At 52.0% G+C, this 25,785-nt stretch overlaps 2 protein-coding genes across 6 annotated transcripts in view; both read left to right on the top strand.

Moving 5' to 3' along the window:
* PITPNA (phosphatidylinositol transfer protein alpha) overlaps positions 1-5,492 on the top strand; it is a 40,770-nt gene extending 35,278 nt beyond the window's left edge. Inside the window, exons 11-12 of the mRNA XM_059997327.1 lie at positions 1,788-1,856; positions 2,911-5,492. Of these exons, the coding sequence (XP_059853310.1) occupies positions 1,788-1,832 (45 nt within the window). The 3' untranslated portion in view covers positions 1,833-1,856; positions 2,911-5,492. The remainder of the gene's footprint in view (positions 1-1,787; positions 1,857-2,910) is intronic.
* Positions 5,493-6,525: 1,033 nt separating this feature from the next.
* Positions 6,526-24,592, top strand: INPP5K (inositol polyphosphate-5-phosphatase K). Of its 5 annotated transcripts, none has more exons than XM_059997321.1 (12): positions 6,526-6,837; positions 8,516-8,748; positions 9,080-9,188; positions 12,336-12,452; positions 12,803-12,978; positions 13,553-13,664; positions 14,369-14,478; positions 22,316-22,502; positions 23,371-23,508; positions 23,779-23,862; positions 24,032-24,136; positions 24,328-24,592. In XM_059997321.1, exons 2-12 carry the CDS (start codon positions 8,516-8,518, stop codon positions 24,385-24,387), a joined length of 1,431 nt encoding a protein of 476 aa, XP_059853304.1. In that variant the 5' UTR covers positions 6,526-6,837; the 3' UTR covers positions 24,388-24,592. The 5 variants fall into 5 exon arrangements, with proteins under 5 accessions (XP_059853304.1, XP_059853307.1, XP_059853305.1 ...); XM_059997324.1 differs by having other exon boundaries at positions 6,531-6,837; positions 8,641-8,748; positions 9,087-9,188; XM_059997322.1 differs by having other exon boundaries at positions 6,531-6,837; positions 8,641-8,748.
* Positions 24,593-25,785: the final 1,193 nt, after the last annotated feature.

Here is a 25,785-nt window from a genome sequence, read left to right as displayed (position 1 = left end):
CCTGTTTGGAGCAGAGGATCTTTGCTGGGGACGATGAAAAGTGAGGCTTGTGAGACTGATTGATTTTATGACTCATTTAGGGTCCATCTCCTGTAGGTTCTGATTCATCAGGTCTGGAGCCCAAGAACCTACAAGTGCCCCAGGCAATGATCTTGATCAAGTCTGAGGAAACTCTAGCCTAAAAGGCTAAGCTAAGACCTTAGGTGTAATTACAGTAATTGTTGTCAGTAAGGAGTGACTATGGGAACCTTTGGGGAGGACCAGGAGAATGTTTTTCTCATGTCCAGGTTCCACATGGACTTACTGATTATAATAGTTGGTGGGGCAAGGGGGTACAAACAATAGACACGGGTTTGAAACGTAGCAGAGAGTGTATTTGAAGATGTTTCCCAGTGGAGAACTACCACTGCTGAGATAGGATCTCTGCACAGTGGCAGTATTAAAGTCAAGTGAATAAAACAAAAACTGAGGAGGCTGTAGCTTAAAAGTGCAGGTTCTTGAGAGCTGTGTACACACACATCGCCTTCACTACGCTGTTTGGAATAAAGACATTAACAACACAGATAACATGTACAGAGTGCCAAGCACTCTGCTGTGCTAAGTACTCCACGTGAATATCTTAATCTTCACCACAACCCCATGACATGTGTACTATTATCTCTATTTTATTATTACCGTAATTGAGGCTTAGCAGTGAAGTCATTTGTTCAAGGTCACACAATTTAGTGATGGAGCCAGAATATGATCCAGGCAGTTTTATTCCAGCGCTTATGCTCTATGTGCTCAAAAGCTGTTGAATGAGTAAAGAAAGAAAGTTGAGCAGAAAACTCACAGATAACGAAGACATATCTAATGGGAAGTTAAAATATACATGTTATAGACATCCTGCAATTAGAACAGAATTTTCAAGTTGGAAAGGATTTGAGAGAGATGGCCACCACAGTATCCCCAACAAGAAGTTGTGTCCTCTGCTGCTTGGAAGGTGCCAGGGCAGGGACCACTCAGTGCTTCCAGAGAAGATCCCACCCTGTTTTCCAGCAGCCTCGCACTTCTGCCAAGCTGAGATCCACTCCCTGCATTCTCGATCCCTGTGTTCTGATGCCGAACTCTGGTGCCAAACTCTGCCCACCTGGCTGACTACGCAAAGCCTCTAGGCAGAGCTCAGGAGAGGGAATTGCTGTTCCCTCCACCTGGAATGCTCCCTGCCCCCCACCCCCCAGGGAGCCCACGGGATTTCCCCCCTCACTTCCTTCTCTTCTTTACTCAAATGTCACTTATCAGAGAGGCCCTCCACAGCCTGCTCATAAAATAGCACTTTCCCACAGTCTCTCCGTCCCAGCAGCCCGCAGCCCCACCCGGCATAGTTTGTTCGTTCTCCCCCCGCCTTGTCCCAGAGTGTAAGCTCCTTGAGGAGAGACTTGGTCTGTTTTGGTTCACGGCTGAATTCAGGCTGGTTCAGGCCTAGAGCAGTTCCTTGCACAAAAAAAGATGCTTCATAAATATTTGTTGAATGAATGAAAGAAAGAGAGGAGCTTAAGAACTAAACCCCAACAATGGGATGCAGGGGAGAGAAATGGAAATCATGGATGGTGGGACCAATGACAGAGCTATAAATAGTATGACTTTGGCTGTGTGTACACAGAATTCTGTTCTTCTGATGTGCTTTGTGCACAAAACAAATGCTCTACCCTATCCACTGGCAGGATTGAGAAGAAGGAGGCATGTATTTGTTGTAGAGTTCCATCAACAGCAAAAGCCTTCAATTTTTCCTGTTTTTTCTGTTCCAGATGAGACAGAAGGACCCAGTGAAAGGAATGACAGCGGATGACTAAAGCCACTCCTCCCCCTTCTGCACTGTATGTACCGCATTTCTCACTGAGCATGACATAGACGCCAGAATCGGTTTGGGTCCTCAAGGCTCAGCAGCTCACTCTGGAGGCAGAAAGCCTGCTTCTTTCCTCGTCCTGCTCTCTAGTATTAATGATGATCGCGATGTTTAATAGCTCTCAGGCTTCGGAAAGAGGAAGAGGTTATGACTGTTAAGACATTTTAGGGATCTGTGTGATTGTACAAAGAACCACTCAGAGACAAGGACAGGGTGGTGGGAAGTGCGGCTGGGGTGGGGGCAGTGGATGAGAATCAAAGCTTATCTGCACCTAATTACTCTTCCTCTCGTAACTTGAGCCATTTCAAGTTGAAGCTGGCATTCTGGGTGCTCCCTGTACCCCCCTGTGCCAGAGCTGTTCCCTACCTCTCCCTTGGAAAATTTGCCATCCAGACAGCTTTTCCTAGTGGTCCTTGTTGGGTCTGGTGCTTCATTTCCTTTCTCTCTATACCCTCTGATCCCAGACAAAGTATTTCAGAGGCAGCATCTTTCAGATACTTGGAGAGTGTTTCTGCCCAGGTCATAGGACCAGGATGGGATGTCTCTTGTTTCACGTGGTCACTCCTTCCCAAGACCCTACATTGTATTAGCACCCAGTGTCCTGCACACCTCCACACTTGCTGTTATTCCAGCAGCTCAGAGGGGATTAGGCATGGAATGAGAAGCCTGGTCCTGCTCCCATCAGGCTCTCAGGGAAAATTGTGTTATCAAATAAAGCCCGGTTGTCCTCTAGCACTACGGTGCTAAGGAGGCCTGGGCTTTCACCAGCAGTGAAGCAAACCACTGCTCGCTCTCCCTGCCCTGTGTGCTTGAGGAGAACTTCTGGGAGATAAAACGGTAGGATGAAGTGGATTGAGGAGATGCCAGCTTCTCATCACTGCTTGGACCTTAGTTTCCTCTCCCCGCCACAGCCCCTCACTACACCGCCTGGCATCCTTCCTCCTTTTGCAATTCCCCCATGAATGATTTACAGTGCGTTTCTATTTTCCTTTGTTGCTTCCTTAATAATTGTATTTCTCTTCTAGTTTTGCAAGACAGTGGTCAACAGGAAGGCCCAGCAGCTCCACCCTCCTGAGTGACAGGCCATCTTCGGACGCAGCCTTTCTGTGCCCATTCTTCAGGCAACTTTGATCCCTTACTGTAGTTAATTCTAGATGCCCTTTAACATTGTGAACAAATAGACTGTCTGGTATTACGAAGCCCGTGTGTGCGGGAGCCTGCCCCTCTGAGATACGTGGCGTGTAGGTGGCTGTATTTACAGCTCCTCCCTCTCCAACCATTGTGTTCTTGACCCATTTCTGTGTGCCCCCGCCCCCTTTATTTCTAAGTGACATTTTTAGTCTTTCAAAATAGCTGCCTTTTGTGATGTGGTGATTTTAAATGATTTACTTTGTTAGTTTTCAACCTTGGGATAAACTTGAGGTATTTTGCTTCCTGGGCAGATCTTTGCAATTTTGAGTGCTCACCTGGGGAGAAGGGATGAGTTAGAAATACATATTTTTTTCCCTTCCAGTTCCACAGAACAGCAATGTGGCTTCATAACTCTGACCTCTGCTCCCAGTAACCCACTGTTAGAGTGCTCTAGGCACCATGGAAGTACCCAAGGCCCAGCCAGCCTGTTTTGAAAATTAAACAAATACAAATAACCCCTGCCCCAGGCATTGCATCTCTGGTCACTAGTCTTAGAAATACCTATGGTTTCTTGGCCCTCCTGTTGCCCACTGTGTATCTCCGCAGAGCCCGTAATGTGCCCGGGTCAACTCTACCTGGAGGGAACTGTCCCGTGTGGCCCTTAGAATTGAGTCTGCCCCATACCTACCTACTAGTCTGCCCCCCGAGGAGCTCTGTATGTCCACGCTCCTCTTCCCTTTTGGGCTGGTGCTGCCACTCAGCAATAATCCCCTTTTCTCTGTGCTTTCTTAGATTCCTGTCCTCTGTCTGAGGCTGGTCAGGACGCAATGGGTCTTGATCTTTTCATGCTGCACAAAACAAGCATGCAAAAAGCTTCTTCCCAGAACATGTTCCCCCACGTCTCCAGTTGCTGGAAAGGAATTTGGGGATCAAGAACTCAGCTCGTCCTGCCCCCATGCTGAGTTCTGCCCTGGACAATCAAAAGCAAGTAGCGATTGTAGTACGGAGCTCTCCCAAAGCTGGCTGGTGAGAAAGTCCAGGCTCCGGGGAGCAGAAGCTGCCGAGTGCTTCACGGCTCCCTGTGACTTGGCAGAGCCCGAGTATGCCTTCCCAGTGGGAGAATCTGAGATAGCTGTGGTGTCACCTGACATTTCCCAAACCTTGTGAAGTCTGTTGGCCGAGTGTGCAGTGACTCAAGCCCATGCTAGCCTGGGTGCAACTGCTAATGCGAGACCAAATCTCTGTTTGGGGAGTGAGAAGTAGGATGGGATGATATGTCCTTAGGCTTTTGTCAGTTTGTTTTGCCTTACTCATTTCTAAGTGCAATAAGGGAGTATCACACAGGATGAAACCTGTGACTTCCTGATGGCTGCTTTCCTGTGGCCCTCCTGGGGTAAGGGTGGACAGACTCAGCGTGGTTAGCTCCCACCTTCACTGAGGCCACCTCTGGGGCCAGGAGATATCCTGTCACAGTCTCCTCACCTTGTGGGGTCTATAGTAGTGGATCTGGGGCAATTCAGTTGGTTATTAGCATCCCAACTGCTGGTAGCATTTATTTGACTGGGAAAGTTGAACAGACATTCCTACTGGAGAAAAATATAAATGTTTTCCTACAAGCTCTGTATTAGCTATAATTATATTTGTGCTTAAAGCTTTTTCCCTTCTTAACATTCATCAACTAAGTTAAGTCCAGATGTGGGTTAGCCTGGGAGAAACAAACGGTGATATTCTAGGCAGACTATTGTTTATGTGGTTTGAGGGTCAGCAGTTGTCAGTCTCCTCCCTTCAGCTCTTCTCTGAGATCCACACATATCACTCCAATTCTAGGGGCGGGGCTCGCTCCTTGTCGGCCTTTTCTCTGGCTCCTCCCACCTCCACCTGTTGCCCCAGTTTAGCATCCACAAGAGCTGAACTGGTGTTTCCTGAGGTCAGCTGGATTTGGGGCTCCAGCCCACATCAACATAAGAAGGGACGTGCCTGGTCTGTTCCGTCCCCATGGATAGTGTCGCTGCTGGGCAGCAGTGTTGGCTTCTTTTAAGTATCCCCCTTCCCTCCTTACCCACCCCCCAAACTGACTAGCACTCAGAGGGGCTTATGATGCAAGGCTCAGCTCCTGGGGTAGTACCTTAGGATGTGCCACGCCCCTTCAGACCAGCTGCTTTCAGGGCCGCTGTCCCAGTTGGAAGCAGCAGTGCCTCTGTAGGAGGGGTGCTGGGCTCTGGCCTTCTCATGGAGAGAGGTTGGGGACAGGGTCAGTATTGTGGACATGTGTATATCTTCCCAAATTCTCTTACAGTCCCTGCTGGGACTCCCTGACATATTTTGGTTGGGTCCTAGTGCTACTTCTTTTACAAAATACACTTTGTAGAACTGATTAGATTACCTTGTTTATTTAATGTGAGTTTGTGCCTTTTTGTCTCAATCTTCCAATATGGGTTATATTGGGGGAAAAAGCAGTCTAATAAAATCCTAGACAGAGCTTTCTGGAGTCCAGCTTATTGGTGATGTCCTTATGTCCATTTTACAACTTAGGTATCCTCAAACTCTTGCTGATCTCCCCAGTTTTACCAGGGAAGGATTAGAAAGATACAGGATATCTCTGAAAATTGTTGCATGTTGATTTCTGTAAACTAAAACAATCCCCTTATCATTTTACTTATGCAAATATCACATTTCTGAAAGTAATTTGGCCATCTTCTACTGGCAGTATTTCCTTTTTGTTTTTGTCTTCCCTCCTCTCCACATCCCCCTCTTTTACCCATCCTACCAAGGAAAACATTTATTTAAGGTTGTTCTTAACCCTGGCTTCCGAGTCTGTAAACCTCATGAAGCTTGTTTGTAAAGTTGTGGTGCATTTTTCTGGGGAGAGTCATGGCTCTCATCAGTTCTTCAAAGGAATCCCATGCACTGTCCTGCCCCCGCCCCCCCCCCAAAAAAATTAAGAACCAGTGATTGAAGGAAATCATAGTTAGTCTTTGGCACAATAAATAATCTTCATTTCATGTCTGGTCGTAAATAGAGGCAGTGACTTATTTTTCGTTCACTGATGTATAGCCTTCTGAGTCCAGGAGCCCCCAAACGTCCAATGTGTAATAGCTTGCATGAGTTTGAAGAGCGGAAAACACTTGAACGTGAGAGTGGAGAATGGAGGCGCTCACTGACCAAGAGGAGAGAGATTACCTGTAGTTGGGAAAGAGACTGGATTACAGGCCGGACAGTGGGTGGCTGCGCCGCCTCCCCTCGCCTTCTGCCCCTCGGGACGTTGGGAACCTGGAGGGAGACAACGCCGAGGGCCGAGATCTCACGTTCTGTGCTAGTGAAACGCGACGCGCCGGGGCGGGGCGAGGCGGCGGCTTCCGCCGGAAGACGGCCCCTCCAGGCCGACCTCGCGCGAGGCACGCTGGGAGCCGCCTGGGCGGTGTCTGGGCCACGGCGCGCCCCGGCCGCCGGGCGGGGCAGTGTTGTATCGGGGTCTGGTGACACGAGGACACGCCTCTCGTACGTCCCCGTCCCCTAGGCCCCTTTCCCCTCAGCCTTTCACCGTTTCGCGCTCCTTGAAGAGTTCCGCCTCTTCCCCCCGAGCCCGCCACCCAGAGCCCTCCGTGCCCTCAGACCCCGCCTCTTACGGAAGCCGAAGCGGAGGGTCTAAATCCGGAAGAAAAACAATCGGGAGAGGGAGCTGGCCGGCGGCGCCTGCTGCCAGAGCGGGGTAGATTGGGCCAGGACAGGCTGCGGCGGGGAGACGCGAGCCGGCCGGGCCACCGCATGGGGACGATGGCGGCCATGAACCCACAGACCGAGCTGAGAGTCAGGACGCTCAGGTGAGGAAGGCGACTGCGGGCAGGCCGGCCTGCTCGGGGCGGGATCACTGCCTCCGACCCAATCGGGGCTGCGGGTCTGGGGCAGAACCAGACTGGGAGAGAAGGGGCCAGACCTACAGGGCTGCTTCTGGTTCAGAGGCCTCCCACATTCTCCCAGGCCAGTATCGAGAGGGCTGTGTTGGGTCGAACCCCGCGCCCCCTCCAAACTCAGGCCACCAAGTTCTTGCCCACTTGGACGCCCCAAGCAGGTGGCCCAGTTGGGTTCTGGAGGAGGCAGCAGTGTTGGGCTGTTAGAAGTTAAAAACATAACGAAGCACTCTTCCCTTAGCTCTAGAGTAGAAACCTTGTTCTTACTTTGGATCAGCACATACATCATGGGGTCTGCCTGACCCCGTTGTGACCTCCTGAAACCCAAAATCAGATTTAGATAAGATCCTTTAGTGAAGTGATAATAGCCTGGTCTCATGCTTGTTCTTTAACGAGGAACAACGCTAATCACCAACTTAGTGCCGGTCACGATGCAAGGATTTGCTGCTAATCGTGGGACCTAAAAGTGGGAACAAGAAATCCCGGCTTTGGCTCTCCCTCCACTTAGAGCAGGTCCTTGGGAAAACAAGGAGCCTTAGGGTAAAAGAGCTGCCTCTTAATCCTCCGTTGGACAGCAGGGGGAGACCGTAAACAAACGAAGCATGGAACCTCTGGCTGAGTGCCTGGGAAGGTGGTTATTGTATTGTTTTGTTGATGTTCATATGGAGGGGCAGGAAGTTGCTTTAAGCTGGCCAAGAATTTCTTCAATTTGTGCTCTTTAGAACATGGACCTCTAAGAACAGGGTCTGGTGGAGAAAAGATGTTTAAGGACATCCTGCCCTTTCCTTCCGCCCTCTGCCCCCATTCTGCATCTTCCACTGTTACAGGTCCTCCTCCTTATGGTGTGCCTAGGACTCACCTGAGGCTTGGTGGTTCTTCTTGGTCTCTGCAGGGTTTGTAGCCCCTGCCTGTTCTGTACTCAGCACAATCTGGGGGCTTCCTGGGAGCATTACTGTAACTATTCAAATGAAGAGATTTGCAAGTCTGTCCATCCCCTGAGCTGCTGATTAGATCTGTTGTTTCCCTAGGGTTTATGTGAAGCTGAGGTGGATGTTATCCAACTGATGACTTTTCCCAAAAGAGGGTAGAGTCTTGAGAGAGATGTTGAGAAACCTGTTATTTAGAATCTTCTTAGGCTCTTCTGAAATGCTTGGCAGAATTGGTTGTGCTCCAGAGATGAGTGAGGAAGGAAATGTGGTGCTGTTATCTCTGTTATTTTTGAAATTCCCGTCTTGCAGTACTAAGGCCTCTCACAAGGTGAAAACTGAACCTCCAGAATCTTTCTGGTGGTTGTAGGATCCCGTGGATTGAAGAGTGGGGGCGGAAAGTTGCTTACTGAGCCATAGATGAAGGGCTGGTGGAATTAATAAATTCCTGATGGTCCACCCCATCCACACCCCTTCCCTTGCCTGACTCCGAAACCTTCAGTCCCACTTTGGCAGCTCTCCTAGTGTCAGCAGCACCAGTGCTGCCAGGTGTAGGGAGCTGTACGCCTGCACGGAGGAGCCAATCCAGGGTGGGAATTTCCTGCTTCGGGGACAGAGGTGAAGATGAAGGGCTTGTAGTTCAGTGGCCCTATTCCCTCCACCAGATGCAGAAACACACGTTTCCCATTCAGACTACAGCGGATTGTGGTGCAGCCGTTAGCAGGCGCAGCCCCCTGTCTGTTACCTGGATGAGGGCTCATCCTCCTTCCTCCATGGCTTCCCTTCTCAGCATACATGTCGTGACATGGAACGTGGCCTCTGCAGCACCCCCTCCAGACCTCAGTGATCTGCTTCAGCTGAACAACCTGAACCTGAATCTGGACGTGTATGTCATTGGGTAGGTGTCTGCAGGGCCCGTCACGCATCCCTATATCTGAGATCAGGTAAGGCTGACCAGTCCCAAGTTGTCCCTGTGGGGAACCGCTGTAACCTGTACGCCCTCACTCTGGAGTCTGAAGGCCAGGAGCTTTCAGCCTGCATCAGGGCCAGGCAGTGTCTGTTGTCCTGGATCAGCAATGGCAAGGGGTTGGCAGTCAACAGCCAGGGGAGGGAGAGACCATGGTCATGAGAGCCCAAGGCTGGAAAGTCGGCTGAGGGCAGTGCTAAATGTCTGCGGCAGAGGCAGCGCCCTCCGGGCCAGGGGGAAGCCTCTGACCTGGGATGGGCAGTTTGCAGGAAATGAACTGTGGGATCATGAGCCTCCTTTCTGACACTGCCTTTGAAGACCCATGGAGCAGTTTCTTCATGGATGTGCTTTCCCCTCTGAGCTTCGTCAAGGTAACTTCCAAGTTCATGGGCCATTGGGAAATGTGTCTCACCTCGTATCACTAATCCCTAGTCCTTTGGTCTCCCACTCCAGCTTTCATGCTGTTTCCCTTTTATTTAAAGGCCCAAACCTCAGTTGCACGTGGCTCCCTGGGGCTCCTGCCTGCCTTGTGTGTTCAGAGGTAGCTGGAGCTGAGCTGGAACCCCAGGGGCTAGTTTAAGACCTTGATATTTTTCAGGTTAGGAGAATTCCTTGGGGAGGTGCAGCAGGGCTTAGTAACACCTCAGTGCCTACCCCACCCCCTGCCTCCAATCTCTACTCTCAGGCCCAGCCTGAAATCTCAGAGCATAATACCTGCCACCATCTATCGAGTGCTTACTTGGTGTTAAGCATTATAAGCAAACTCTTTATATGCGTTATTTAAAAATCTTAACTCTTTTGAAATATGGGTATTATACAGGTAAAACCAAGACTCAGAGGTTTCACAGGATATCTGGGGTTCAGATCCAGATCTTTCAAACTTAATAACCCATGTTCTTGGCTTCTGCACTTTATTGCTGTACTGATGATCTCTAAGGCTGACGGGTATCCCACGACTCGCCTGCTGGTATCAGAGGGTATCCTCTGATCATAAGGGATATGCACCTCAAATTCTCAGGGGCGAAGAGGTTAGGAGAGGGGACACAGGTGTGGCGGGAAAAGGTTCTCAGTCTGTAGGGCCAGTATTCTTTGGGGAATCTTTAGACCATAGGAGCATCTACAGGAAGGCTCTAGATTGCTGGATCTCACCCTTCTGCCCTGCCCAGCCAAGGGATGAAACACACTCCCACTCAAAATACCTCCAAGAAGCAATGCTTCCTGGAAATACCAGAATTCCTTTCTTCCCTTCCCTGGGTGACTGGATTTCTTCAGAATTAATTCTGTTACCCTAGTTTGCCTAAGGGTGCTGAAGCAAGAGCTGTGAGTCCTCCCGAGGAGGGCAGAGCCAGGAGGACGGCAGACAAGGTTTTGGTCCTGCTGCTGAGGTTAAAAAATGCCAGCCCCCAAGCCCTTGGCTCCCTCCACATCACACTCGGGCCTCTTGCTGCAGACTTGGAGCTGGACCTTCTCGGAGGGCAGAACCGCTTCTCTCTCACCACCCACTCCCTTTCCAAGACTGGCGGCCTCCTTGTACCTTGGCTAACTGGCAAGGGATTGGCAGGATGGAATTGAGCCAAGGAAGTGAGCTCATCTTGCGGCATGGACACAGCTCATTCTATCCATGCGGCCTCCCAAGGTTGGGAGAGCAGCCTGAGGGCCTGGCACCCAAAGCAAATGACCTTTCTTCCCCAGGCCGAGAGTGGAGGTGAAGGGCGAGCCCTGCCTGCAGCCTATTCCTTAGCCAGAAGTTGCCAGCCACGGGTTGAGAAGCCTGGGGCTGACCCCCTTGGCCGGCTCCTAGGCTCCCAGCCACCTCCCTCTAGTCCCTTCCTTAGCTCCTCCTACTTCATTTCCTCCACTGGAACTTCCCCTCGAGCCTCCTGCCTTTCCCCACAGCCCCACCCCCACCTCCATCCTCCCTGCACCACGCCCCCTTCCCTGCGGCTTCTCAAAGCGAGCTGGTGCCTTTGCGGTAGAGCCCATCGCCCCAACCCACTCTATGGGTTCAGATTCAGCTTGAAACTCTTCCTGAATCTTTATCAGCTCCCTGGGAGTCAGTCCCTCTTAGTCCAGCCCTTCGCCCACTTCCATTGTCATATTTGCATGCGAAGGGGAGAGACCGAGACCGGGGATGGAGAGTGAGGCAGGGGACACATCTGTAGCAACCTCTGCCGAACCCTAGTTTCTCACACCTCCCTTCCTCGGTCTTGGATTTGGGGTTCCCCCTGCTTTGACTCCTCCACCGTCCCAGAGCTCCTGGCCTGTGGGATCAAGTTTCATAATTCCTGGAAGGCCCCAGTACACACTCCCCACCCGGGGATTTCCTCCTTGGCCTCTGCACCTCATGCTCCGGAAATAGCTACTCGGGTGGTGGGTGTAGACAGCCTGCAGCTGAGAGAGAGGGTCACTGGCCCATTCCCACCCCACCTCCGCGGCCACAGAGAGCAGGGATTTTGGCAGTCCTGGTCCTTTGAATATCCAGGTAGTCCTACTGGTTCCTTAGTCTCCTTGAGCCTCGGTCCTTCGGTGCTGCCTTGAAGGGTTGGCTAGAAGATTAAATGAGCAAGGCAGTGTGTCAGTGGACGGTAGCTACTCTCCCCAATCTGTGAACACACGTCCTCTGTGCTCGCTCTCATCCCCTTTGCGTGGCCTTCGTACACACCAACTGCGCACAGTCTATATTATTTTTCAGTAGCATTTTCTTAATTTTTTTCCACTGAGCTATAATGTATACAGAAATTAAGTCTACAGTTTGATGGATTTTCTTTTTTTTTTTTTTGGCCACGCCACACAGCATGTGGAATCTTAGTTCCTTGACCAGGGTTGGAACCCGTGCCCCCTGCAGTGGAAGCTCAGAGTCTTAACCACTGGACCACCAGGGAAGTCCCCAGGTGGATTTTTATATGTATATGCAGAACATGTTACCACTGGTCAAATCAAGATACAGAACATTTTCAGCACCCTAGAAGGCTCTCTCATGCTTCTTCCCTGCGTTTACTTTCAAGAATCCCTAAACCAAAAAAATAATAGCTGCCAGTTAATCCAACATCTTTGAGATAGAGTCCTGCTTTATTAATGAGAAGATAGGCTGAGACTTGCCCAGTATCAAATACTAAGAGCCCGAGCTGGGATTTGAACCCAGATCTGGCCCTTAGCCACTGTCCCATAGAGCATCTTTGAAGTTCTTTGAGCCCCGGCGCACAGTACCCAATGGAAACTCAGGAGGACACTGAGGAGAAGAGCACCTGACCATGCCTGGGCCAGGGCCGAGGAGTCGGTGACTTCCTGATGGCAGTGGGTCCCTGGCAGCCTTGTCTTCTCTGCCCTCCACCCCCAAGCCCAGGAGCAGAAACTGGAACTTGCTTAGCTTCCAGAATGCATCATTTGGTAGCTGAGACTCCATCTGCAGAGATCCCATAGACCCCTGGGGCAGGACATCCATGTGGATCAGGGCTCTCTAGAGCGCCCAGCACAGGGCCTGGAGGGACACAAATGACCATTGCCCCTCTGTCCTGCAGGTCTCCAGTGTCCGCATGCAGGGGCTTCTCTTACTGATCTTTGCCAAGTATCAGCATTTGCCCTTTATCCAGATCCTCTCTACTAAATCCACCCCCACTGGCCTCTTCGGGTACTGGGTAAGGACTGAGCTGTTGTGTGAGTCAAGAGCTGGGGGGCCGTCTCACTGGGATGGGCAGGGCTGGGGGCTTTAGAGCTGGGCAAATGAAAAAGGGGGTGAAATGAATCTTGGCACTCTGTCCAGGCCAGTGCCCTGCATAGCCACCTTCCCACCTCAGGGGGGCTTAGCATCCCTAGGATGGCAGGTGGATGAGCTGGGCTCTGTGGATGGAGAGGCCACTCTGGGAGCTGAGTGTCTGACTCTGGGAGATCCTACAGGAGGTGAGACCATCTGCCCTCAGGTCTAGGATGGGGAAAGAGAGGTGTGTCCCCCCTAGAATGGCTTCCCACCCTTTTGCCCACCTACCAGGGGAACAAAGGGGGTGTCAAAATCTTCCTGAAGTTTTACGGCTACTATGTCAGCATCGTCAACTGCCACCTGCCCCCCCACGTGGCCAACAATGACCAGCGGCTGGAGCACTTTGACCGGATCCTGGAGATGCAGAATTTTGAGGCACAGGATGTCCCCAACATCCTGGACCACGAGTGAGCATGCCGTTGTGAACTGCAGCCCCTGCCCTCTCCCCCAGGCCAGCCCAGGCAAGCACGCTCTGCCCGGTCACTGCTCCCCAGCCGGAGGCAGTCCACCCCATCTCCCACCCTCTCCCAGCCTCTTTCCTGACACCCCATCTGCTCTCCTATGCAGCTTTGCCTCCCTGAGGTCTGGAACACCTTCCCTTTCCCTGGCCCCTCTGCCCTGCCTGGAAACTCTGGGCACTTCCGAACATCCCAGGTCAAGAACCTCGTGGTTCCTGAGGTCCCCGGAAGGGCTGGTTCTCAGCCTTGCCTGGTGCCCAGTTGAGGAGGGAGGGCTAGAGCCTGCTCCATATTTGCCGCGTGCCCCTTGGGGCTCATCTCTTCGGCTTAAATGGTGGCGGGGTGGGGGCCGTGAGAACAGTCCCGTTGGGCCCTGCTCTTGTCTTCACCTGATCTTCTCACCCACCTCTCGAGCTTTCTGCTCTCCCGCAGCCCTGCAGTGAGTGGCCAGAACCCCTGTGGTCCTGCCTTTTCTGACCTCGTCACAAACCTTCAGGCCGCCTGCTTTCCTTTCTTTCTGAAGCCTCATTCTCTGGTTTGGAGACATGAACTTTCGGATTGAGGACTTTGGGTTGCACTTTGTTCGGGAATCCATAAAAAATCGGTGCTACAGTGACCTGTGGGAGAAGGATCAGGTATCTGATGAGGGGAGGGCCGCGAAGGGTGGTCTGAGCCCGTGGTGGGTGGAGGTCAACATGAGATGTGGGGAGGTTCTCTAGTGCCTGTTCTGCTTTCCCAGGCCGCCCGAGTCCCTGTTCCCAGGCAGGGTGGGGTCTAATAGGGCTTCACCTCTGCGGGTAGGGCAGCCAGTCCTGTCCGGCCGCCCTGGTCTCCAGCTGGAGAAGCGAGGACGCAGGGTGTGCACGAGATTAGGGAGCGAGAAGGGCTTCGGCCTGCTGTGGCCCTGCACCGTCGCCAGCCCTCTTGTGTCCCTGTTGTCTTTCCCACCCCCAGCCTGGCTTGCCTCCTAGAGGATGAGATACCACCCCTTTGGGGTACCCTGGCTACCCCAGCCTCCCCTCTGACACACGTCTGCTGGTGGCTGCCAGGGAGATGGAATTTAGAGCCTGGTCCCTGTAGTCCAAGAACTGGGAAAGGGCAGGCAGCTGCCTCCCCTGGGACCGTGGGGTAATGTTTGCAAAAGGATCCAGCTGATCTCCCGGGGGTGAGGGCGCCGGGGGCTGGGGTGCCGAGGCTGCCGCTGGGGCAGTGAGGAGGTGGAGTGGCCGGGTTTGACTCTTGCCCCACCGTGATGGCATGTGCCAGCCCTTGACTGGAGCGTGGTGCCAGGCTGTTGGGGCAGGACTGCTGGGAGATGGGACTGTGCCTTTCCCTCCAGCTCAGCATTGCCAAGAGACACGACCCGCTGCTCCGGGAGTTCCAGGAGGGCCCCCTGCTCTTCCCGCCCACCTACAAGTTTGATAAGAACTCCAGCAACTATGACACCAGGTGAGGGGGCTCCACCAGGAGAGGATCAGCCTGTCGCAGATCTGGGCCTGGGAAGTCAGATCGTGCTGGCCCTAGTGGCAGTGGGAGCTGCCTCCGAATAGAAGTGTCGGGGAAGCAGGAATAGATCCAGCCATCACCTCTCAGGAGTGGCACCACCCGCCCCCCTCGTGAGATGCTGACCGTGGGAGCTGACCCAGATTGTCCGCAGAGAGAGCAGGAAGGGGAGACACACTGCTGGTAGGAATAGGGGTTGGGGTCAGGGCAGGTAGAGCCAAAGGGGAGGGAAGACAGTTGATTGCTGACTTGAGGGGACTGTACTTCAGCATTCTGGGAACCCCTGCCCCAGAATGTTGTCCCTGTTGTCCCCGCTCCCCAGGACTTTCTGATCCTACCCAGACAGGGGGCAGAAAGCTTGGCTCAGCCAATTACTGGTATTACATAGCCCTGCCCCAGCTGTGAGTGGGTCGGGTACTATTTAGGAAGGTGAAGTAGTAGTTGTCAGGGGAGCAGTTAATGGGGAACGATGTAGAGATAGTGCATCTGGTAGTTAGAAGCACAGCTCTGCCCTTCATCAACTGTATGACCTTGGACACGGTATTTAAGTCTCAATTTTGTCATCTATAAAACGGGGATGATAACAATACCTATTTCATGAGACTGAAGATTAAATGAGACCTTGCATGTGCCCAGACCAGTGCCTGGCACCCGGTAAGCACTGTGATAACCGCTGTTGTTATTTTTATTTTATTTTATCATTTATTTTTTTATAAATTTATTTATTATTTATCTTTGGCTGTGTTGGGTCTTCGTTGCTGCAAGCGGGCTTTCTCTAGTTGCGGCGAGCGGGGGGCTACCCTTTGTTGCGGTGCATGGGCTTCTCATTGTGGTGGCAGCTCTTGTTGTGGAGCACGGGCTCTAGGCGCTCGGGCTCAGTAGTTGTGGCACGTGGGCTCAGTAGCTGTGGCTCGTGGGCTCTAGAGCATAGGCTCAGTAGTTGTGGCGCACGGGCTTAGTTGCTCCGCAGTATGTGGGATCTTCCCGGACCAGGGCTCGAACCCGTGTGCCCTGCATTGGCAGGCGTATTCTTAACCACTGCGCCACCAGGGAAGTCCCTATTGTTATTTTTAGATTCGTGTCTTTAGGTGGCAGTTTTACTGAAAACTTTTCTCAGAAGCTGAGAAAGGACTAAGTGACCACCAAAACCTTAGGCTTAGGCAGAGGGGCAAAAGTAGCTCTGGCAAGAGGTCCCTGGCCCAATTTAGGGCAAGGATCCTCATCTCTTTGAAGAAAAAGAACCCCCTACATGTTATGAGGCTCTTTGTTTCAGCTGGAGCAGCTCCTTCACGTATTCCCCTAGCAACACTGTCTTATGAGGGAGGTAGGAGGCGCCTCCAGGGCGGCGCAGGCCTCTGGGATTTAGCAGGTGAGTAGGTATGTCCACAGCCAGCCTGGGGTGAAAGGAGGAGCTGCTGGCCCAGTGCTGGAAGCCGTGTGGCAGAGCCACGATGTCCCCACCAAGCAAGGGGGAGAGCATGAGCCATTTCAGGTGTGTGGAGCAAGACAGAGTGGGGTCACAGCCAGGGCAGTGCACACAAGAAGAGGGCACGAATGCTGGAAACAGGGTCCAGCCTGAGCTACAGTATAAGCCAGAAAGAAGGGAGGAGGTCAGGCTCCAGCTGGCCTGCTGGCCGGGTCCACAGCTGACAGTCTCCCCAGCCATCCATTGGAAATGAAGGTCCAATGGAGTCACTGTGGAAATTGTCAGGCCTCAGTGGGACAGGCTGGGGCCTTGGGGGCTGGGACCTCTACCAGTTGACTTCAAAACCTCACTTGCCAGCAGGAAGAGAGCTGCTGACAGACCGTATGGCCAGGTGTCCCTGTGCCCACATCCCTGGTTATGGGAGGGAAATCAGCAGGAGACTGGCAGTTACTGAGATGGCCTAGAGAGGCTCAGAGATGTTCAAGGTCTTACCCAGGTGGCTCAGCTAGCAATGGCGGAGCTGGGGCTCAGACCCAATTCTCTGGACTCTGTTGCCCACAATGCCTTCCTCTAGCCCACAGTGCCTCTGGGTTCACAGCCAGTCTTGCCAGCAGCAGCAGAAAGGAGGGCAGGATTGGGATAGCAAAGCCTCGTTAAGGAGAAGGCAGATATTATTTCCACATAATAGGTATAATCCACATTGTGACTGACATTATTGAGTGCTGACCATGGGCCAGGCATTGTGCAGAGTGCTTTGCCCGCATCACTTCACTTCATTCATGCTGTATCTTCATTAGGTAGGCTCCATTGATACTGACTTTTTACATATAAGGAAACTGTGTCTCAGAAGATCTAAGTAAGGTAGTAACAGAGTAAGTGACGGAGCAGGAATTTGAACTGGAGTCTGTGTGAATCCAGTTCCTTTGCCTGGAGCCCAGGAAATGAAGGAATGTCTGGACAGGAACAGGGGGCCTTATGGGGGGACATCGTAACTCAAATATTCCTAGCTGGGAGCTCCTGCGGTGGGCAGGGCCGAGCCCCACATAGTGAACAGAAACATTCCTGTCTGATCAGTCTGTTATTCATCCTGAAAGCCCAGTTCAGACGTCATCTGAACCATCTGAAAAGCCTTTCCTGACCCTTGCCCGTTTCACTGAGAGTTCTCTCCTTCCCTTATGTTGCCTGCAAGCCTTGCACACACCATGCTTTCAGTGTTGCTTTTAAGACACAGTGTGCCTTTCTTGCTGTGCTATGAATGCCCAGTGCACAGAGACTGGATCTGATTTATGACCGTCCCTGGTGTGTAGCGTAGTGCCTGGCATATGTTTAAACTGGGAGCCTGAGAGGACAAAAGGAAAAGATAAGGTATTTAAGGAGCAGAGGGACCCACCCAGAGTGAGAGAGCCAAATAAACACTCTCGAGTCCAGGAGTTGGCCCATAGAAGGTTCCAGAACTCTGTGTGGAAGTGCCGAAGGAGGGTAAAGCAAATGGTAAGGAGGCGGGCAGCTGAAGCCAGGAGGAGTCAATGAGAGTTATTGTCAGGGAGGCAGAAAGGAGCGCAGGCATTCTGATCAGTCAGCAGCGCTGCTGAGAGGCATCTCGAGTGGAGTTGACCCGCTGCACAGAGGGACTGAGCTGCATGCAGGGCATGGTACGGAGCTCTGCCCAGCCTCGGCAGCGTCCCGGAGCCAAGATGTAATGAGAAACGAGGTCAGCTCCATTACACGGGAGGGTGAAAGGGCTGAGGGCAGGAAATCCTATTAAAGTCAGGGATTGCAGTGGTTTTGTTACAGTCGACAGGAACCCAGTCCACCTCTCTGCTACGCAGTGAGCAGAGGATGTTATGATCAATCTATTCAAGGCTCGAGTCCAGAGTTCAGCGAGACACTTAGAAGCCATCTATAGGGAGCCGAAAGGAAAAGTGCTCTCAGACCCAAAAATGGAACACATCACTACTTTTGGGTCAGTACACTGGCTCAAGTTTTCTAGGCTCTTAAGCCAGGAGAATCCTGCAGAGCTACTTGGTTTTAATTTTTAGAAAGTAAAGACATACTACAGGCATACCTGAGAGATATTGCGGGTTTGGTTCCAGACCACCGCAGTAAGGCGAATATCACAATAAAGAGGGTCACACAAATGTTTTGGTTTCCTGATACATAAAAAAGTTATGTTTAAAAAAAAAAGTTATGTTTACACTATACTGTAGTCTGTTGAGTGTGCAATAGCATTATGTCTAAAAAAATGTACATACATTAATTTAAAAATACTTTATTGGTAAAAAAATGCTAACCATCATCTTAGCCTTCAGCAAGTCGTAATTTTTTTTGCAATAGTAACATCAAGGATCACAGATCACTGTAACAATTACAACAATAATGAAAAAGCTTGAAATATTATAAGAACTACCAAAATGTGACTCAGAGACATGAAGGGAACAAATGCTGTTTGAAAAATTGTGCTAATGGTCTTGCTCGATGCAGTGTTGCCACAAACGTTCAATTTGTAAAAATCACAATATCGGCGCAGTACAAGAAAAGCGAAGCACAAGGAAACGAGGTGTGCCTGTAGTCTCCAGATATAATTCTTGTACTCAGTCACGACCATTCAGCCAAAAAAAGCATTAGTGATGGGACTTCCCTGGTGGCGCAATGGTTAAGTATCCGCCTGCCAATGCAGGGGACACAGGTTCAAGCCCTGGTCCAGGAAGATGCCACGTGCCACGGAGCGACTAAACCTGTGCGCCACAACTACTGAGCCTGTGCTCTAGAGCCCGCGAGCCACAACTACTGAAGCCCGCACGCCTATGCCTACAGCCCATACTCCGCAACGAAGAGTAGCCCCTGCTCGCAGCAATGAAGGCCCAACATGACCAAAAATAAAATAAATAAGTAAATAAATTTATTTAAAAAAAAAAAGCATTAGTGAGACCCGGCTCTGGTGACACACAGTGGGAATCGGCCACCACTGGCAAGCTGGAGGAGACGGGTGCAGTGGAAGGAGCACTGACTCTCTAGTCAGCAACGTGGGCAGGCACCCAGCTCCCACCTGCATAGGGTGACCTCGCTCAACTTCAGTGTCCTGGAGAAGGAAAATGTGACCCGTGGCATTCTTCCAGTGTTGGAAGGATTGGAACAGTCTGATGCACAGAAGGACCCCGTGTTTAGTTATTATTAGGAATAGAGAACTGGGGGAAATGTATAATATTTAGTTGGTACATATTTATTTTGCTTATTTGTTCCTCTTGTTTGTTAAACGAGCTCGTCAACGACTTTGACAATCCCATTTAGCAGATCCCCAGTTGCCTGGCGTATAATAAGGGCTCAGTAAAGCTCACTGAAAGAATGAACAATACAGGTGCGCAGTGATGAGTGTGGACCGGTCCATGGAAAAGGAGGAAAGGGAGACAGGCTGAAGTCCCAAGGAGGAAGCAGAGCCAAGCTGAGGTACTGAGGGGGAAGGAGAGTCAGGCTGTGGTCAGGACTTGGGGAGGATCCTGACGGGACAACAAGTATGGGCTCTTGACCATAATAGGGAAGTGGAGGCGGGGAGGATGCTTTGAAAGGGAGAGTGGTACATTCATGTGGTTCATTACCAAGTTTTAAGAATTGCTAGGCACTGAATGTCCAAGATTGGTTTGGAGATTGAGTGTCTGTTGTCTCTGGGATGGGAATACCACATTCCGATTATCCCCTGAACACTTCTCAGAAGAGTGAAAGATTCAAACAACCCAGGAGCCCCGAGCAGAGGTGGTTTAGCCAGTTCCCACTTCTTGACCACTCCCTCGACAGTGTTTCTTTGAAGTAAGCACTGTTATCACCCCATCTTAAGAGTGGAAGAAACTGAGGTTTGGAGTGATGAAGTCACTTGCCCAAGGGCAGAGCTTTTTTTTAAACTAAGTTACTGGTTTGTTGTAAAAGGATATAACTCAGAAGCAGGCAGATGGAAGAGATGTGTAGGACAAGGTATGGGGAAGGGGAAGGAGCTTCCGTGCCCTCTCCAAGGGCACCACTCCCCAGATTCACTAACCTGGAACCGCATAGCTCTTAACAGGGGCAAAACCTTCCCCCAACTGGTCTCTGATACTAGAGTCAGTTCACCACCGAGGCACCATTCTGCCTCTATTGCTGGAAAACCATATTGCTACTGAAGTGATGGAAGTATACCAGAAAGGTTTGTTTAAAATAGTAAGTGAATAAAGCAGAAGACAAAAATAGAATTTCAAACTGATTATAAGCATATGAAACTGTATATGTTAAGATTAGGTGGGCAGGGCTTCCCTGGTGGCGCAGTGGTTAAGAATCCGCCTGCCAGTGCAGGGGACATGGGTTCGAGCCCTGGTACAGGAAGATCCCACATGCTGTGGAGCAACTAAGCCCGTGTGCCACAACTACTGAGCCTGTGCTCTAGAGCCCGTGAGCCACAACTACTGAAGCCCACGTGCCTAGAGCCTGTGCTCCGCAACAAGAGAAGCCACCGCAATGAGAAGCCCGCGCACCGCGACGAAGAGTAGCCCCTGCTCGCCACAACTAGAGAACGCCCGCGCACAGCAACGAAGACCCAATGCAGCCAAAAATAAATAAAAATAAAATAAATAATTTAAAAAAATGATTAAGTGGACATTTTTTGGGATAAATGGGCATTTTTTAAAAATACATTTTTCACTTTTTTAAACCATTTTATTTATTTTTTAAGATTTAATTTTATTTATTTTTGGCTGCATTGGGTCTTTGTTGCTGCGTGCAGGCTTTCTCTGGTTGCGGCGAGTGGGGGCCACTCTTCGTTGCGGTGCACAGGCTTCTCATTGGGGTGGCTTCTCTTGTTGCGGAGCACAGGCTCTAGGCACGCGGGCTTCAGTAGTTGTGGCCCGCGGGCTCTAGAGCACAGGCTCAGTAGTTGTGGCACACGGGCTTAGCTGCTCGCGGCATGTGGGATCTTCGTGGACCAGGGATCGAACCCGTGTCCCCTGCATTGGCAGGAGGATTCTTATCCAGTGCGCCACCAGGGAAGTCCCTAGGTGGGCATTTTTGAGGAAAGAGAATGAGCTTGGGTTTTGTTTTTTTTTTAACTCTTTGGGTTTCACGAGCACTTCTTGAGTACCTACTGCATGACAGGCTCTGTGCTAATGCTGAGGATACACAGGAGACACCAAGAGTCCGTCCTTACCTTCCAAGCTCACACACTAACTGACAGGCTGACTGGGAAACAGTGAACTACAATATACTGTAATAGGAGATGTACTTATGTAGAATGCTTTGGAAGCAGAGAGGTCAGTGACAGCTTTATGACAAAAACAGCACTGGAACTGGGCCTCTCCCTGTGACAAAGGGAGTTATAGATAGCAAAAGCTGTAAGAGTAGAGGCCCAGAGGCTTGAGAGATTCACCATGTTGAGGTGGGTCTGGGGCAGAGGAGGGAGATAAGGTAGCACAAGGGGTGTCAGGCTCCTGTGCACCTTGAAAGCCACATTTGGAGACTTGAGCTTTATTTTGGAAGCAGTGAAGACTCCTTAAAGGTTTTAAAGCAGCGAATCATCTGACCAGGCTATATGGTCTCTCTTATGCCCGTCAGGGAAGCTGGTGAGTAAAGAACGGGTGGGAGGTCTTGACTCTTGAGAACAAAGCATCACGCTAGCCAGTATATGCAGAGTTTATGTTGTACGAAGCGTGGTGCTAAACATTTTTTGTGTTTCATCTCATTTAATCATCTCAGCAACCCTATGACATAACTGCTATTATCTCCTTTCTACAGATGAGGAAGCTGAGGCCTAAGAGGGGTTGGCCTGGTGATTAAGGGCACATGCTCTGTGGTCATGCTGCCTGGCCTTGAGTCCTGGCTCTACCACTCAGTGGCTGTGTGACTTTGGGAAAGTTACTTCCCCTCCAAGACTCATTTTCTCCACTTGTGAAGAGTGAAATAAATAGTTCTGGTTGCCGGCATGTAGTGAGCGTTCCCTAAATGCTTCCCTTTCCTTCCCTAAGGTCGGGTCTTTAGTATGGGGGAGGCCAAATTCCAGCTCAGGTCTGTCTCACTCCAAATTCCAAACCTCAGCTTCTTTGATGTTCTGCTGCTTTTGTTCAAGAACTAAGAAAGGCTTAAACGGGATGTTTCTGAGTCACGATTTGATTGTGACCCTCTAGTCTACTGAGGGTCCTTGGCTAAGTCTGACAAAGGCCAGCATACTTTTGGTTCCATTGGACACCCTCCTGCCTGCTGCCATGCTGATCTCCAGCTCTGGCCCAGGGTGATCTCGTGACTGCTGACAGGCCCTGGTGTTAGGGCATCCAGCAAGCTCGTGGGTCCCTTCCTGCTCACCTGCCACCCCTTCTCTCCCCATTCTTCCTCTCCTCCCACCCCCAGTGAGAAAAAGCGCAAGCCCGCGTGGACCGACCGCATCCTGTGGAGGCTGAAGCGGCAGCCCCAGGCCGCCATCCACACCCCGACGCTGTCAGCCCCCCACTTCACCCTGTTTCTGAGGAGCTACGTCAGCCACATGCTGTACAGCGTCAGTGACCATAAGCCTGTCACCAGCACCTTTGACTTGGAGGTAAATTTCTGGGCTGCCCAGCACTCGGCAGAGGAGCAGCCATGCTGGGCCACATCCCCAGACCCTCCCGCCCTGGGCTCTCATGTCAGCAGATGCCCCAGGGGAGACCTGTGGGAGGACATGATTGCCTTTCCTCCCGGGTCAGGTATCCCAGCTCTTCTTAGGAGCTGTTGATGGCTCTGTCGGTCAAAAATGTGTTCAAACCCTTTGTCAGTAGGTTTCCATTTCCTCTTAGTACTGTCCCCTGGGGCTCCTGAGTTCCATTATGCTTATTACCTACCATGTGAAATAGGACTTGCTTTCATTTGTCCTACACCTATTGGGCTCAGGTTGCAAAGGGAGCCCCCTCCATCCTTGTATCTTGCCATCTCATGACTAAGGCAGTGTTCACCTCCTTTGAGCTGCTGGCTGCCCTCTTACTGTTTGTCTGTCTTTATACCACAGTGTCCCTTCACATGCCTATAGCTGTTCTCACCAGAGGCCCCCAAATTGGATTTGGGCCTTTGGGTCAGGAACCGTGAAGGGCCTGCGAGCAACTCCTTGGCTTCTTTCTTCAACCCGCCAGCGGCGCCCCTGATCTCCCCCACCCCGACGTTGCTCAGCACTTGGCTCTCTGCTTGATTACCCAGCTGGCCCCCAGTCTCGTCCTCCTGGCAGGGCCAGCCATCCCCAATCAGCCTTTGGCCCTTCTTTCCAGCTGGCCAGCCAAGGTCTGATACTCTAAGGGCAGCCTAGTAGAGTTCACCTGTGGGTGCCCCTCCATCCCTCCCCACTGACCCTGACCGTTGCAAGGGCACAGTAAGGACATTCGTCTCAGGGAAGGGAATGATGCTGTGGGACTTCAACCCCTTCCCGCCCCTGTGTGTAGCTGAAGCCATTGGTGTCTGCCCCACTGATCACCCTGCTGCCCGAGAGCCCGTGCACCGCGGAGAGCGACATGCTGATCAGCTACTCCCTGACCGCAGACTTCCTCAGCAGCCCCTGGGACTGGATTGGCCTGTACAAGGTGACGTGGCAGGCGGGCAGGGAGCCCATCAGTCGCACCCCCCCACCGGTTTATCTATTCTGAGTGCTCATGGGAGTTGGGCACAGAGACTGCAGAGCTACCCTCATCCACCCCAAGGGTCCTTGCCCATCGAGGGGCTAGCAGTGAAGGGGAAGAGGCAGGTGGTATGATGGCCAGCCTTAGAAATGAGACCATCCTCTCCGTAGGACTTGACATGGGTCCCGTGTCCTCCCAGACCACTGACCACCTGCCTGATCCCCCCTCCCACAGGTGGGGCTGCGCCACATTAATGACTACGTGTCGTATGTCTGGGTCAGGGACAACCAGGTCTCCTTCAGCGACGGGCTGAACCAGGTACCTGCCCCCTTTCCTGAGATAGGTATTCCACATCTCCAGCAGGGGGGCTTGTCTGACCTCTCCCCTGTCTTCTGGAAGGAACAGAGAGCTGGATACCTAGTTGCTGAGAGCTGAATGGGGCCTGGGGCCATGGAACTGATCTACTTCCGTCTGTCCTTCCCTCCAGGTGTACATCGACATTAGTGACATCCGAGAGACTGAGGATCAGTTTCTCCTTTTTTACTATAGCAACAACCTACATTCTGTGGTGGGGATAAGCACACCCTTCAAGGTAATGGATGCTGGTGGGTAAGAGGAAGGGTAGCCCAGAAGACTTGAGCCCATCACCGGTTCCCTGAGGTCACAGGCCGAGGAGCCGACCCCTACCATGGAGCCGAAGCCTTTGGGGGACGGGGGAGACAGAAGGCACGGAGTGCAGCCTGCCCTCGCCCCTTCCGCTCACTGCTTGTTTTACCCCTGCAGATCCAGCCTCGCTCCTTCTTGGCGGAGGGCCCCCTGGATGAAGCCCAACCACAGATCTGAGCCGGGATAGAGTGAATCCAGGGCGGAAGCTGGAGCTGGCAGCCAGCTCTGCCTACCACTGCCAGGAGTGCTGGGGGCCCAGCCCAGCCCCCTGAGGAGGCAGCGGTATCCTCCACCTCCCAGGGGGACCTCTAGCCACACTCCTTTGCTCTCTCCAGTCCAGATCTCTGGAATCGGCCCCTTAAATACAGGTTTTTGTTGCTGAGGTGTGAGTGAAACCAGCTAGTTTGTCAACAGTGAAGATCTACACAGTCCACTGGGTGTGGGAAGGACCCTCCGGCTCGCGTCTCGTTTCTTGATTTCCCCCACACACACTTCCAGTCCCGCCCCAGCAGGCCTGCCAGGCACATGCCCCATCTGGCACAGGCCTGCATTCTTTGTCACGCCACCCTGGGCCTTAGGCTGCCTGGGAGGGGGAGATGCTCCCATTTGTACAGGCTGCAGAGACTGGTTGGCCCACATAGCACTGGGTTCCAGGAGTCTTGGCATCTCGTCGCCTGTCCCCCTGAGGGGTGGGCAGAGGATCTGGGATCCCTGCTTTCAGCAGAAGCAGGTGACTAAGTAGGCAGGATGGAGGAGCCCTCCGCCCAGGCTCTTCTGTAGGGGTTGTGGGCAGGCTGATGTGTGTCCTTCTGCCAGCAGCCCACCCCACCCCCACCCCCACCGCCTGCCCAAGGAGTCCAACTCAGGAAGTCCCAGGGTCTGAGCAGAAGATTGGACCCAGGTTCGCTTCTGCTAGTGGGTCAGGCTCCATGCCCCCAACCTGCCCTCTTGTGAAGGGCTGGAAGGTGGTAGAGGACCTACGGCCACAGACTTTTCCAGGGTCGTCCTTGCCCCATCCAGGTCGTCTTCCCCTACCCTCGCCTGCCATCACAGGCCAGAAACCTGCCCTTTGTCTAGACCACTCTGGGACCTAGAAGTGGGGGCAGGCGGAGAGGAGAGTCAGAATCAAGATGTTCTGGAGAATCTGGCCCAGGGGTCTTCAGAGAGCATTCTCCAGATGCTGTGTGGACACGGCCCAGCCCCACTCCCACCATTTGCCTCCAGCCGCCGTTGACGCTACATCCTGTTTCCAAGGAGAAGACACCTCAGGGAGCCTGCTCTGTGACTATTAACGCCCAACCTATGACCTGAGACTGGGGGACACTCCAGTTGCTCTGCATTCCTACTTCACCCTGGGAGCCATCAGGAACTATCCCTTTGGCTTCTAGCAGGCCATGGCCATCTGTGTTCTGTGGCTGTTGTATTGGAGGATAATTAGAAACATGGCTTTTACACTTGTGACTCCTTCATGATAGTGGTGGGAACAGGCACACGTTCCTGGGCCCTTGCTAGACTCCAGGATGAGGGCCCTGTTATACAGACTAGACTATGTCTGAGGATGACAGATGTTGCCCA

Source organism: Delphinus delphis, chromosome 19, assembly GCF_949987515.2.
Source record: "Delphinus delphis chromosome 19, mDelDel1.2, whole genome shotgun sequence".
NCBI lineage: Eukaryota > Metazoa > Chordata > Mammalia > Artiodactyla > Delphinidae > Delphinus > Delphinus delphis.
This window is presented reverse-complemented; position numbering and strand designations above follow the sequence as displayed.